Consider the following 14,163-nt stretch of genomic DNA (forward strand, 5'->3'; position numbering starts at 1 on the left):
AGAGGCTAAACTGGTAGTTAGTGACTTTGCAAAGTTCTCCCTTGCCTGCCATGGTCCCCCTGACTGTCTCTGCATTCTCTGGTTTGTTGTTTGATGTGGAAGATCCTTCCATGCTGAACACAGCTGCTCCTTCACTAGTTTATTATCTAGCAAACACAGCTGGCTCATATGCTTGTATGTCTGAGATTCAACTGGCTGTGTGTGTATATATGTAAATATACAGTGTGTGGGGTGTAAGTGCCACAGTGGAGTCAGGCTCTAGGGCACCCGCTGTATCATTCCCTCCTCCCCCCAGTCCTCTGATTGTAACCCCTGGAGCCAAATCCTGCTTTTGTTAGATCCTGGCAAAACTCCCCAAGGGTGGAGACTCCACCCCCAGAATCTCCAGCTCCCTGTTCCAGCTAGATCATGGAGGCTGAACGACCTCACTCAACCCAGCTGGAGCAGAGGAGGGGTACAGGTCACCTGGGGAGAGGGGTTCCCCTCCCCAGCTCAGCCCCTCTCTGCACAGTCTGGCCAGCCCTTGATGGGCTGGTGTTGGGATGAGTCTTGGTGTCCAGCCAGGGGTGTCTTCCCCTGTAGAGGTTGATCTAAAGCAGGGGGAGTTGGGACCAGCCTTTTCTGCTCTCCCCCATGGCCTGGGTGCCTTGGAAAGATGAAAGTAGCCAAACAGCCCATGCATGGCTGTGGTTAAACTGAGTGTTGCTGGAAAGGCGGGTGAGTCCAGGAGCACCATAATCCAGAACATCATGGGCCGAATTCCACCCTTACTGCATTCCCCTCCTCGTGGGAGTCAGTGTGGTAACAACCAAGGTGTAAATTTGCTGGGCTAGGATTGTGCAACCTTACCCAGCAGAGATGCTGGCAAAAGCCCACTCAACAGAGTCAGATCTCCCAGGGTGCATGTGTTGAATAGCGACACCCCCCCTCCAACAGCTGTGTGGAGAACAAACCCTGAGCCATGTGGCTAAAAGGGCAGATTGGCTTTCAGAGCCTCTGGTTGCCTGGTGCACAGGTGCTGGAACTAGAGGTGCTGCTGCACCCCCTGGCTTGAAGTGTTTCCATGTTTATTATCTTTCTTTTTTTAAAACCTTTTGTCATCCTTGCAAAACTGTAATGAAAACAAACCATCCCATTCACGAACTCTCCTTGCCTGCTCCTACCATTATTCATGATGAAAAAACTGAGAGTATTGTACTTGCCCATCCACCACCCTTGCCCCCAAAAGGCAAATGTAGGTGTGCAGAATTTTGTGTGGCTGCTTTATTGCCATTTCCGCATTAATGAGGAGACTGAAAATATTGTCAACTATAAGTAGCATACTTGCTACCCTGGGGTCTAATGATGGTCAGGGGGAGGGGGAGGGAATGGGTACTGCAGTGTTGCCCTGTGTGAACATAAGAATGTCCTTACTGGGTCAGACCAAAGATCCATCTAGCCCTGTATCCTGTCTACTGACAATGGCCGATACCAGGTGCCCTAGAGGGAGTGAACCTGAGAGGTAATGATCTCTCTCCTGCCATCCATCTCCACCCTCTGACAAACAGAGGCTAGGGACACCATTCGTTACCATCCTGACTAATAGCCTTTGATGGACTTAACCTCCATGAATTTATCTAGCTCTCTTTTAAACCCTGTTATAGTCCTAGCCTTCACAACCTCCTCAGGCAAGAGGTCCAGTAAGGTTGACGTGTGGCTTGTAAGAAGACACTTTCTTTTTGATTCGGTCGTGCCCTAGTTCTGATATCTAGTAGGAAACAAGTAAATAAGATGTTTCCTTATTACATTCTCCACATCACTCATGATTTTAGTATACCTCTAATCATATTCCCCCTAGTTTGTCTCCGTTTCCAAGCGAAAAGTCCTGAGCTACCTTTCAATCTCCTCCTTCAAAATATGGACTCGTTCAAACACGCCGATCATTTATAGTTGCCCTTCTCTGAAACCTTTCTAGTGCCAGTTATATATCTTTCAGATGAGGAACCACAATTCTGTTACACAGTGATTTGAGATGTTGGGCGTATCCATGGACTTTATATAAGGGCAGTAAAGATGTTCCTGTCTGATTCTCTATCCCCTTTTTCAATGATTCCTGAACATCCTGGTTCGCTTTTTTGACCGCCTCCTGCGCACTGCGTGACATCTTCAGAGAACTATTCTCACGATGACTCCTAGACTCCTTTTTCGCGATTGATTGTAGCTAAATTGACCCCATCATGGTGTATGTATAGTTGGGGTTATTTTTCCAATGTGCATACTTTACATATATCCACATGAAATTTCATTGCCATATTTGTTTGCCCAGTCATTTAGTTTTGTGAGATCTTTTTGAAGTTCTTCACAGTCTGCTTTGGTCTTAATTATCTTGAGCAGTTTAGTATCATCTGCAAATTTTGCCACCTCACTTTTTACCCCTTTCTCCAGATCATTTATAAATAAGTTGAATAGGATTTGCCCTTTGGGAACACCACTAGTTACTCCTCTCCGTTCTCAGAATTTACTCTTTATTCCTCCTCTTTGTTCCCTGTCTTTTCAACAGTTCTCAATCCATGAAAGGACCTTCCCTCTTATCCCATAACAACTGGAACTGGGAGCTCTCTGAAATTACTGGGGGTTGTTCTATCAGCTCTTCTGCTCCACCTGTACAGGTTGACCTCCTTGCCAGAGAAGCCCCCATCCCCAGCTATTGATTGGGTTTATTACAAGACTGCAGTTGCTAAGGCTGGCATAGTGGATGAGTTTGAAAGGAAGGTGAGAGTCTCGTCCTCAGTTAGATGTTGCCGCTGTTTTGAAATCCAAGTGGAGACTGCTCGTATCTGATTTAAAAGACACAGAACTATGAACTTTTTCTCTAGCAGACTGGGTGCTAGGAGAGATTATTAGGAGGTATTGGCCCAGGTCCTGTGCTGTAGTATGTAGCTGCATTCAGGACTGGCGCCAGGGTTTCTTGTGCCCTAGGTGCACAGCCATTTCGCCGCCCCCTGCGCTGATCCCACAGCTCCGGTGGAGCTGCCGCAGGCATGCCTGCGGATGGTCTGTTGGTCCGCAGCTCCGGTGGATCTGCCGCAGGCATGCCTGCAGGAGGTCCACCGGAGCCGCAGGAGCAGTCGACTGTTCTCAGGCATGACTGCGGCAGCTCCACCGGAACCGCAGACCAACAGACCCTCCGCAGGCATGCCTGCGGCAGGTCAACCGGAGCCGCCTGCCGCCCCCCAGGCAAAATGCCGCCCCCTCAATAATCCTGGCACCCTAGCCGATTGCCTAGGCTGCCTAAATGGTAGCACCGGCCCCAGCTGCTTTACATCACACGGCTAGCACAAAACAGCTGAAAAGCTGGCATAGCTAACCATAGGAGGGGTCATTTTAGTGGAGGGTGATCCTCCAGTGGCATAAAGCTCATGCTTTTTCTCTTACAACCTGTACAGGTTTTCCCGGCTGTAAGTGTAGAAGTGGCCTGAGGAAAGAGTATATAATCAGAGCTTCCCTATTCTCTGCTGATTCCCAAGTGCCAAAGAGCACTAGTCTGGCTGTTGGGGAAATAGTCGCTCTGGGAGCATGCACGGCTTCAACAGAATTGAGAGGTAACACATTTAGGATTTATTTTTTGAATGTACAGTACAATGCATTAAAGGTTTCTGAGCCTGTGGTTTCTCTTTGATATTTGAAGAGGTATAGAAGAATTCTCACTTGAAGTCTGCTGGTGGGTTTGTGCTGAGGTGCAGGAGCCGCAAGTCTGGGTTTGTGCATATAGGCAGCTTTTGAGCAAGAGTAGTTCTCTCTACCTATACAAGACCACACTCGGGGATTTAGAGTCCAGGACTGGACTGCAGTTCTGCTTGCTCTTCTGGTGTAATAAACTTGAAATTAGTATAAGACAGAGGCAGTGAAACTCTGATCAACTGAGGAGCATATTGGCATCTTGTCAGCAGCCCAAAGGATGCACCTAAGTTGCATAAAGTAGGCCTGACTCCTTTTTAATGTGGAGTTGGAGTTCTTGGAGCCTGCAGGGGTCAAGATGGAACATTGCACAGTGGGACTTCTATTCTATGGGCTCCTCCTCTGTGCGAAAGAGGAAGGTGGGTGTAACATAAATGCCGGGGTTCTACTCAGGTCATCGATGTTGTCTTTAGCCAGAGAATTTGTCAGCCCCAAGAGCCTGTAGCTTTTTTATTTAAAGCAAATGGTATTTTAAGGTCCGTGCCTCTTTACGGAAGATTTAAGATGAGAATGGTGACTCCTTTTCCATGGCTAAAGTGAAATAGGATGAGAGTCACAGCTTCACTGCCAGAAACAATCTAGGATTAATGTGCTCACCAAATCCTTTGTTCTCTTGCAGGCTAAAATTGCTGCTGAATATGCGCAGGCCTCTAAATCCCGTATTGTGCAGTCTTTAGAAAGAGGTAGGTTTGATGGTTTCTACCCTGTGAATTTCATGTTTAAGGCAGCTTGGCATGCAACCTTGTTTTAATTTCTAATTATACATTTAGTTTAAGTTGAACTCTTACTTACATCTGACTTTAACATTTTCTTGTCTCTCCACCCACTTCAAGCTCGAGAAGTTCATAACCATGATTCCATTTGATCAAATGACATTTGAGGACTTGAATAAGGTCTTTCCTGAAACGAAACTGGACAAGGAGAAGTATCCATATTGGCCACATAAACCTATTGAAGACCTGTAAATCTGTCTGAAAGCAGTTTCTGGTAACTGTCAAATTCTCTAGAATCTTTTAAATAAAGTAATTGTACAGGGCTTCAGCAACGTGTCTCGTCTTGGTTTCAAAACCAAAAGATTAAATCCACTAGGAGATGTGGTTTTTTTGTTTTTTTTTAAGTGAGTGACAAATGCCCTGAAATAAGTAGGCAATTGGTTTTAGAGGCTCTGCACTTTACAGGGTGGGGATAGTTCCTGAAGGAGGACAGGATTGAGTCTTCCAAGCAAGATACCAAAATTTAGTGTTTGTAGAATACTCTTCCTGTTCTTGCTGTTCAGGTTAACCCAGGGGTCGGCAACCTTTCAGAAGTGCTGTGCCGAGTCTTCATTTATTCACTCTAATTTAAGGTTTTGTGTGCCAGTAATACATGTTAACGTTTTTAGAAGGTCTCTTTCTATAAGTCTGTAATATATAACTAAACTATTGTAGTATGTAAAGTAAATAAGGTTTTAAAATGTTTAAGAAGCTTCATTTAAAATTAAATTAAAGTGCAGAGCCCCCCAGACTGGTGGCCAGGACCCAGTCAGTGTGAGTGCCACTGAAAATCAGCTTGTGTGCCGGCTTTGGCACACGTGCCATAGCTTGCCTACCCCTGGGTTAAATCCAAGGTGGTTTGGGTGACTGAGATAACAGTCCAGCCACACAAATGATCAGCCCAGTTTAATTTTCAGCTCTTTTCTGTATTACATGTGCAAACATCTCTCTGTCGCCTGTCCATGATACGCTCATTGGATCTGCTTACAAACCTGGCAAAGCGTACAGCAGTTTTCTTCCCCCACAGCTTGAATGTGCCAGCTGCGCTTGTGCCTTGGCAACTATTATGTAGCTGTGCAATTATGCCATGCTGCCTCAGCAGGGGGTAGGAGAGGGACATCCTGGCTGTAGAGGGAGGGATGTGGCTTGTCCTGTGACTGGCACTAACCTGGTTGGGATTTGTGCTACGGTAAATATACTTTTTCCTCTGGAGCTGATTATTCTCCTATAAACTTGCATCCTGGGCTGTAGTTGAGGGTAGGGAGCCCACCCTGGCCTGTTCTCTCCTTTGAGTTGATAGTGGTAGCCTGGACTCCAATCACAGTTGGAGGAGCCTGTCTCATCCCGTCAACCAGCACTAATCTAGTCTATTGTGCTATTTCATGTTTGTTTGTTCCCTCCGAATCTCCATGTATTGTTCAGCACTTTTGAGAGGTACAGCTAAGATGACTTATACCTACTCCAGTAATTCCCTGTCAGCTGGAACTCTAGCTCCATGAATGTATTTTATTCAGGTATCTTATTTATTGATGGGATGCCTTAGGCGTACACATTGCTTTACAAAGCACATGCACGAACAAGGCTCCTGCCCTGCAGAATTGCACTGTTATTCAGACATGCAGCACACAGCTTAATTCAAGCATAAGAAGCAGGAAAACCTTGTTAGGGAGGAGGTTGGGGCAAGCAAGTATTAGAAAAGGCAATTAGCCCACATTTAACTGCTCCATTGTACAATAATGATGATGAAAAACAGTAGTGATAAAAGCAAATGACTGCAGAAAAGTACCTTATCCAGAACTAGCAGAGCTGACTCGCACTCCTGTAGCTCTGCCTGGGTCCCAATTTGCTGCCCTTCTGCACTGATTCTTTCCTTAAGCATAGGTAGTTCTGTATTTCCCTTTCCAAGTGGGCTTGAATCCGTCCTCTCCTCTTGTCCCCTGGCCATCTCAGTCAGTGAATCTTCTACAGTGGACAGAACAGCAGCCAAATGTAAATATACATTAGGAGAAATTGTGGACAAGAGCAGAGGCCTGCATGATGCTAAACTTGACTTTATTTGCTTGGTAGAAAAATGTATGAAGTTTTAATAAAAACTATCAGAAAATCTCAGGGACTGTTCTCGCTAAATGGGCTTGTGGGGGTAGCCAGAGTTGTTGGACTCTGCGTAGGGCTGGGTTTACAGCTGAGCCTACATAAATAACAAAGGTGCAGCTCTTTTGTATACATATGTTGCCTATACATATATGATTCTTATAATATATGCACCATGATGACGTTGAGAGGTAAATGTCTTAACTTGTGTATGACTTTATGATCAAATGTGGCCTGAAACACAATGGAGACGGGTTCTAAGCCTGCTAGCATGATTGATTTCCAGAGATAAGGGGCTCCCTACCAACAGAACCTTATTACTAGATACAGAGTATTCAAATGTAGGTAACCAAACACTAACTGTGCTTGCTTAGGAGGTTTCCGGATGCTGTTCTAGCTTGCTTGCGGCATCTCAGCAGTTTGATAGCCTTGAGTAAAGGGTGTAGGGGTTTCTTCTTCAGCTGCATTAACAGGCAGGTCTCCAATACACCCATAATCATTAGGACAAAGACACCTATGAAAAACATCACTGGAAAACAAGATGAAGAGGTTGTGATTGATAAACTCTCTGCCTTACTTCCTTTAGATCCATAATTCTATCTAGTGTGGGCTTCTGCTTAATAGAAGAAATGTAGTGCCCCAAGTCCAGAAACTGCTCTGAATAGGGACTTCTAGCATTACAGCTCTACTGCAGTGATTAGTGTTCCTCTTCTTACTATCTTTAATAGGCGACATGTTTGTACTCTGCTCTCTTCCTTACATCCAGTGCATGTCTAATATACAGTAACTTTTACTCAATAAAGACAAGTACCTATTATGGGTGGGTCATCGGAAGAAGTAGGAATAATGTCATTAAGAATCAGAGCTAACACAGACTCTCCAAGGATGAGTGACAGCTGGAAACTGATCTTGTCCTCATAAGAGCTGCTGCTGAACAAAATAGTCATATCCAATAAGTAGAGAGCACATGTTGGGAAGATAAGGTTCAAAACGTATAAAATGGGTCGTCTCTTCATGGAGATCTGGAAGGAACAAGACAAACATGAAATAATAGAATGGTCTGGGTTAGTGCTGGTCCCGATGGGACGAGACAGACTCTTCCTCCTACTGTGGTTGGCGTCCAAGCTATCAACTCAAAGGAGGGAACAGGCCCCAGTGGGCTTCTTATGCTTTAGGGCATCCCAAGGTTCAAGTGCCAGCCATAAACACTCACCCTCATCCTGACCTCAGCTTTCTTTCCTTGTTTTCTTACCTTCATTTCCTGCTCGCTCCCTACCCTCTAACCCCAAGTTCCACTACTCTCGTAGTCTGACACTTCTTTCACCTGTCCTGCTAATTCTGTCTTACCTGCCCATCTCTTTCTACCACCTACTTCCAGACACTTCATCTGGCCCCCTTTGCCCTCCCTTTGGGTTGAGCCCTATGATGTTCTATGCACTTTTGCTATTTTCCTACTGGTATTCTCTGTATGAATATTCATGCACACCTGTCTATTGAATACATATGCCCTCACCTCTCTTTTTTTTTTTTTCCTTCTACTCCTCTTAACACACCCATTCAAAATGGAGCGGACAAAAAGGTCCAATTAGTGCAGTAAGCTGGCTCAGAGTGGCCTATACTAGATGCCTCAAAGGAAGATGAAACTGCCTTAGCCCACATTCTCAGCTGGTATAAATCAATGCAGCTCCAGTGATGTCAATGGAGCTATAGCATTGGTATCTATGGAGGATCTGGCTCCATCATGAAGAATTTATTTTGTTACAAGCTATGAAGGAATCCAGCGACTTGCCAGCATTAATTTCTGACCCCATATGCTCCTATGAGAGCTGTGCTGTCAAAGGTCATTTTGCTAAAGCATGATCTGTCTTGCACAGTAGACTGCTTTGGTTCCACCTCTTTTTGTCCTTGCCTCCTGCATCGTTAGAAGCGAGATGCTAGGAATGTGGCAGTGGAACTGGTACCATGAGTTGTCATGGGCACATGTGCTGCTGGATTTGTGAGACTGCTGTAGTTCTCCCATGTAGACATGGGAGTTGCCTATTTCCCCCATGAACTCCTTGCAGAACAGAGCACTTGGTATGAGCAGCAGATTGTGCTCTTTCTTGATTTAGCTCTACAGATCTACATTGTAGGGGTCAGGCAGAGGGAGCAGAGGTGCCACATTCTGAGACCTCTGTTTAGAGATATGTAACTTTGATTTTTATCAGATCATTCTGTTTTGAGATTTTAGACCCCCACAAACTTGCTGAGGTAGGAAAATTAACTCTTGGGCATAAGTGAATAATATATATCTCCCTGGATCTTTTGTTAAAATACCTATACTTATAAAGTGCTTTGCCTGGTGGGGAATGTGTTTTTGTAATTGTGGGAGTTAGTTCTTTAATGATGATTAGATTTTGCTTGGGTTGTGTTTTTAGTTTGTAGCTGAGCCCTGATGTTCAGAGGTGGTAGTGTTAATAATAAATCAATGAATGAAGTATATAGTATGCGAAATTCACTGATGATGCAATACCTCATAGCTGATCAAATTAGAGGTTTCCTCATAGTTCCATTGTACGTCTGGTATAATGTTTATGTTTGTGAACTTCCATTCTCCATCGGTCAACTGATAAAATTTGCTGTTTTTATTCACCTCTTCTGTTGTCTGATTGGGCAGGAATATAATGTCTGTTGCTGTTTAAGGAAAGAAAGTGAAGACGCGGTGGTTTAAAGGTTGTTCCTTTCTCAGTACAGGGAGTTCAAATATACTTCCACAGTCTGAGTGTGTATTCAGAAGGAGGGAAGAGAAGGTTAAGACCACCCAGCCACCCACCCTTGATGGGAAAATTACATCTCTTGCCCAAAACAGAACTAGTTGTGTACTTGAAGCTTGATTCTTACTCCAGGGTAAACCAGGAATGACTTCATTGAAATCAATAGAGTTACAACACTATGAGATCAGAATCCAGCCCACAGGTCACTGCTTAAATGGGAACAGATGTCTGCTGACAGCAGGAGTTTCATAACTCCATTGGTCTTAGAATTCAACCAAGTATCCATCTCCCATCTTATGGCCTTGATCCAAATCCTAATGAAGTCAGTGGGAGTCTTTCCACTGACTCGAATGAGCTTTAGATGAAGCACTTAGGAGAGCAGTTGGCAGTGGCTGTCTCTTTGCTGTGCTTCCATAAATACTTGGGAGTAGCTACTGTCTGGGCCTCTTGTTCACAGACTCACTGTGGTGGCAACTGTGCAAATGGAGCATTTTTTTGAGAAAAATATCTGTCTAGATACCGAGATGGCTAGCCCTCTTCCCTGAAATGTTTCACTCCTGGATGTGAACTGGGTCTGTTTACTACTTACATTCCTAGCAAAGAGTTTCCTCTTCACATTGAGACTGGCTGACTGGAAGAGCTGCTTTAGCCAAACACAAGTTATTGGACTCAATTCAGTGGTAACTGGGTGACACTGAATGGCCTGAGAGACACAGAAGGTCAGATTAGATGATCTAATGGTCCCTTCTGGCTTTAAACTCCAGGAATGTCATGAACATTTGTTACCTTTAGTTTAATGAAGCCAATTGATTTTTCAAGTGAAACTGAATTATTAGAATAGTTGTAGATAAATGGACACCTGTGCTGTGCAAACAATAAAAGATCGTACTTGAAAGTAAGTCTTGCCTCTCCATTTCTGTGCCTACCATGGGGATAAAATAAGAAAGCATGCGGCAGTCCAGACCCTAGATCTCTAGCCTGGAACTCAAATCTCTACGTCTAGGTCCCATTCTGCAGCCCTTTCTCAGTCATGTGAGTAGTCCTCTCAACTTCAGCCCTTGGAGTTCTATTTTGAATCTAGACCCTCATGCACATTTTAAGGACTAGACCTTGCAAACTCAATTAATCCCTATTGCAGTAAGTGGGACTAGTCATCTGACCAAGCTGACCACTCCTGGGGGTAAAGGCTTTGCAGAGGCAGAACCTAGATTCTTCCAGAGATAAACATATAGGAGACTCCATAGTGGGAGATCTTGCCATAGCCCAGTTTTCCTCTTGCTTTGTAATTTTTTTTAACACAATGGACACTGTTGAGTAGTGAACATAAAAATTCAATTACAGATCAGACCTGTGATCCAACTAGTCCATTGTCTTGTTGTGGACAGTGGCCAGCACCAGCAAATCCAGTCTGGTTGTAGTAAAAGTGAATAAGAATAGACATACCTTGTACTATGTCTGAGAAGAGGGTTATGCTGCATGTCTGGGTGTCAAATGGAAACTTGTGCATCTTCAAGTTGCATGCTATGGTGACACGGTGCTCTTGGGTTATGGTAATGATGCCGTTGTGAGTGATGGACAGATAGGGTCTGTTGAGGAATTTCTCTTCATCCACACTGAAGGAACCAATGTTCCAAAACAAAGAAAAGTAAAATGTCAAAATATTGTCTTCGATCTGCAACGAGCATTCTATTTGCAAACTCACTGTTAGTCTGGCTTTGAATGGTCAGTGAACCTTACTACATAAAACAGGAAGCAGAAGAGAGAGGGTGAGTGACAGCAAGTAACAAGGGATGAGAGATTTAAAACAAACAGGGGAGGACAAAAAAGCTATGAGAGGAGATAGGAGAGACGGGAAGAGAGAATGCAAGCAGAGAAAGTCTGGGGCACAGAGAAGGGCTGATAACCCCCATCTACACCGAGACTTGCCGTGCACCCCATTAACATGCTAGATGAGACAGGAGCGACATTCAAGGACATATGACACACTTGCCCCATTGGACCAGGGACTGTTGACCTAATTCTGATCTCACACTGCTTCCACCCTCTAACTATTGACATCAGCTGAATTTCTACCATATAAGTGAGAGCAGAATCAGGCCCTATGTCTTATTTGTGTCTTGTGTAGTGCTGAGCACACAGCTGTTCTCAACAAATAATATTTAATCATTTAGGGACAATACCAAGTATCATAATACAGCGGGGATCTCCTGGACCTCCAGAATAAACAGTGACAGGAGTCACTAAGATATGCTGTTGGAGTCTGTCTCCTTTTGATTGGCTTCCCTGTCTGTCAGATTTCGCATAGCCTGCACATGCTCTACTAGTGCCCCCTCACTCAGGGACTAAAAAAACCCACAGTTTTATTTAATGAATATTTTCTTATTGTCATGAGATTTGTTTGTTTGATTGATTGATTCTTAGCTATTCCACCCTCTGCCCCTCCCCCCCCCCGCAATTCATCCTGCAAAACCTTTGCTTACGTGAGTAAACCTCACTCAGATGCGCTAGTCCCACTGATCTCAGTGGCACCAGTCATGTCCCTTGTAATTATACCTCCTACGGCAGCAAGTTGAAATCAGCCAGGGAGAGTCTTACTGTTCATAAATGATGATATACGGGGACCAAATTGTATCCACTGGCAGTTTGAGCTTGGAAATGTTACAGAAATCCCGAGGATTCCAAGTCACAAAGACGTTTTCCCACTCCTAGGGGAAAAAAAAAATAAATCACAGAATGGAAACAGTTTCTGGACTCTCAGCACAAACAAAATAGCTTTGGTTTTACGGAGAAAGGCTCCTACCATATTCACCAAGAAACAGACAGTGACAGTTTGAAGCTTTTCAGTCTAGAGAAACAAAATGGGAAAGTGATTATCATGATTTCATTAACTAAGATAGGTACAGAACACAGAGGCTGTTCAGCGTTCTTCTTACAATGATGGCGTGATGGGTGTCCGAGATATGAGAAAATCAGGACAGACCAAGAACATACTTTTCTTGGTCTTACAAAACTGAGGCGTGGGTTGGAAGGGTAAAGTTCAATGTTTGGAAAGAGCAGTTGCCTGATAAAATACACCTGGCTATGTAAATCTGTGCTGGGAGAGGACCCAGAGCAGGAGAAATATTGCAACACGGCTCAGGAAAATCAAATCTACCGATTCTGATCCCTGATATATAAGGAAGGCAAAACCAAACAAGAATTACCGTGTCTCCTCACTCTCCCCTCCCCCTCCCCCCCCTCCTCTTTGCTGTAACACCGGCTAATAACATGGGTTCCCTTTACCCAGGCTAAGCAGAGATGTTTCCCTTTTAAGAGTTGGGGGGGGGGTGGGAAGAAACAGAAAAAGAGAGACGTTCAGATGAATACAAATCAAGGGCCAAATTCCTGAGTATTCTTGGACAACTTTGCAGTGCTTTGGCAACACAATGCAGCTTAACAGGCCATTTAAAAAGTGGATAGGAGGCTGCTAGAGAAATGAATCTTGCCCTGGACTTTGATCTTTTAGAGCTCATTTTAATGTGACACCTGTTCAACATGTGATGAGCACTAAAGCAATTTTAAAAAACCTTTCCATTTGTGCAGATGTGACAAACTATTTTACACCTGGCGCCTCCAACCATACATTGCTCTGGATTTTACTTTCAAACCAGACCCATAAAGTCTGGAGAAGAAGACCTAAGGTGCGGGTTCTACCCTTTCACATCAGTGGCAGTAATAGTGGAGTGACTCCTGATTTGCACTGGTATGAGTGAGAGAAGAGTCACTCACTCACTTTAAAATCATCAGCTGCCTCAGCTTTTCAATCTCCACAATATTTCCTACTATAAAAAATAATAATGTTTGTTTCCTTACCACTGAGAGAATGGACATCAGTGCAAATAGAATCTTCACTTTCAATGGGTCTTTCCAATTTTTTTTGGGTATTCCATGTAGTTGGGGTGCCTTTTCAGAAGAGATATTCAGATACTGAATAACGTCATCGTACTTACAGAGCTGCTCTGGGGCAGCACCTGTGGAAATAAAATGAAAGCCTGGTTACATCCAAATTCATTTTATCAGAACAATACCAGGCAGGATCTCAGCATACATCACACAGCCAGAATATGGAATATGAATACATCAGAGGATAAAAGGCATTGGGCTGTATCTTTTAGGAAATCACTGTCAGATCTTTGACCCCTTTCACACTGGCAAGAGTAGGGTGCCTGTCTTAATCTTCTTCATCCATGTATGAGAATATAAATTCCTCATGGGTAATCCGGCTGGTTTTCCCCTGAGTCTATTACAATTTAATTTACCTGTTGCCATAGACAAAGTGAGAATGGCTAAGAATGCTTCCCACATCATTCCCCTTTTCCTAATGAAGCAAATGGTACAGCTGATGCTACAGCTAGTTGCCACTGGCTATCAGCTGAGGTGTAGCTGGTGCTTTGATATTAATCAGTGTAGGAAGGAAGCTTATATAATTGAAGGCTTTTTTTTTTTTAAATGAAGAATTCAATGATAATGGTGCAATGCACTCAGCTGGCTCTTGGGATTAGCTCGTGAATTTACCGTTAATGGATCTGATGTTATGGGACCAATACTATGGTAGAAATCATTTACTTTAACCCCATAGTCCCCTGCTGAAAGGTATTGCTTGTTGTTGGGATTTATTTACACAAAATAAATCGGGGCTTTTTTGTCTTTAGGTTTGTCCAAAGTGGGTCTTGCTGCTTATTGGACAGCCTTGCTGCTGCACTCTGGCAGAGGGGAAGTGTCCCCTGGGCTTCCATATCTCATGTAAGCTCCCTAAGAACTAAGGATGGCTGTCTTGTGAATGGAGTCCTTTGAAAATGCTTGGGAACAAA

At 44.0% G+C, this 14,163-nt stretch overlaps 3 protein-coding genes across 3 annotated transcripts in view; 1 reads left to right on the plus strand and 2 right to left on the minus strand.

Annotated features, from left to right (window-relative positions):
- The window catches only part of LOC116832286 (5-hydroxytryptamine receptor 3A-like), a 7,078-nt gene extending 6,966 nt beyond the window's left edge, over positions 1 to 112 (minus strand). The window contains exon 1 of the mRNA XM_075072080.1: positions 65 to 112. Coding sequence (XP_074928181.1) covers positions 65 to 112 — 48 coding nt within the window. The remainder of the gene's footprint in view (positions 1 to 64) is intronic.
- Positions 113 to 2,216: 2,104 nt separating this feature from the next.
- Positions 2,217 to 4,758, plus strand: LOC116827497 (ATP synthase peripheral stalk subunit d, mitochondrial-like). Its single transcript, XM_075072081.1, has 5 exons — positions 2,217 to 2,221; positions 2,649 to 2,751; positions 3,617 to 3,631; positions 4,277 to 4,400; positions 4,549 to 4,758. The coding sequence occupies exons 1-5, from the start codon at positions 2,217 to 2,219 to the stop codon at positions 4,680 to 4,682; spliced, it is 381 nt and encodes a 126-aa protein (XP_074928182.1). The 3' UTR covers positions 4,683 to 4,758.
- Positions 4,759 to 6,916: 2,158 nt separating this feature from the next.
- On the minus strand, positions 6,917 to 13,183 carry LOC116827489 (5-hydroxytryptamine receptor 3A-like). Its single transcript, XM_075072082.1, has 6 exons — positions 13,166 to 13,183; positions 11,909 to 12,018; positions 10,757 to 10,926; positions 9,073 to 9,233; positions 7,372 to 7,582; positions 6,917 to 7,089 (listed from the first exon to the last, which is right to left on the minus strand). The coding sequence occupies exons 1-6, from the start codon at positions 13,181 to 13,183 to the stop codon at positions 6,917 to 6,919; spliced, it is 843 nt and encodes a 280-aa protein (XP_074928183.1).
- Between the last annotated feature and the right edge of the window lie 980 nt (positions 13,184 to 14,163).

Source organism: Chelonoidis abingdonii, chromosome 13 (assembly GCF_003597395.2).
Source record: "Chelonoidis abingdonii isolate Lonesome George chromosome 13, CheloAbing_2.0, whole genome shotgun sequence".
In the NCBI taxonomy this organism is placed as follows: domain Eukaryota; kingdom Metazoa; phylum Chordata; order Testudines; family Testudinidae; genus Chelonoidis; species Chelonoidis abingdonii.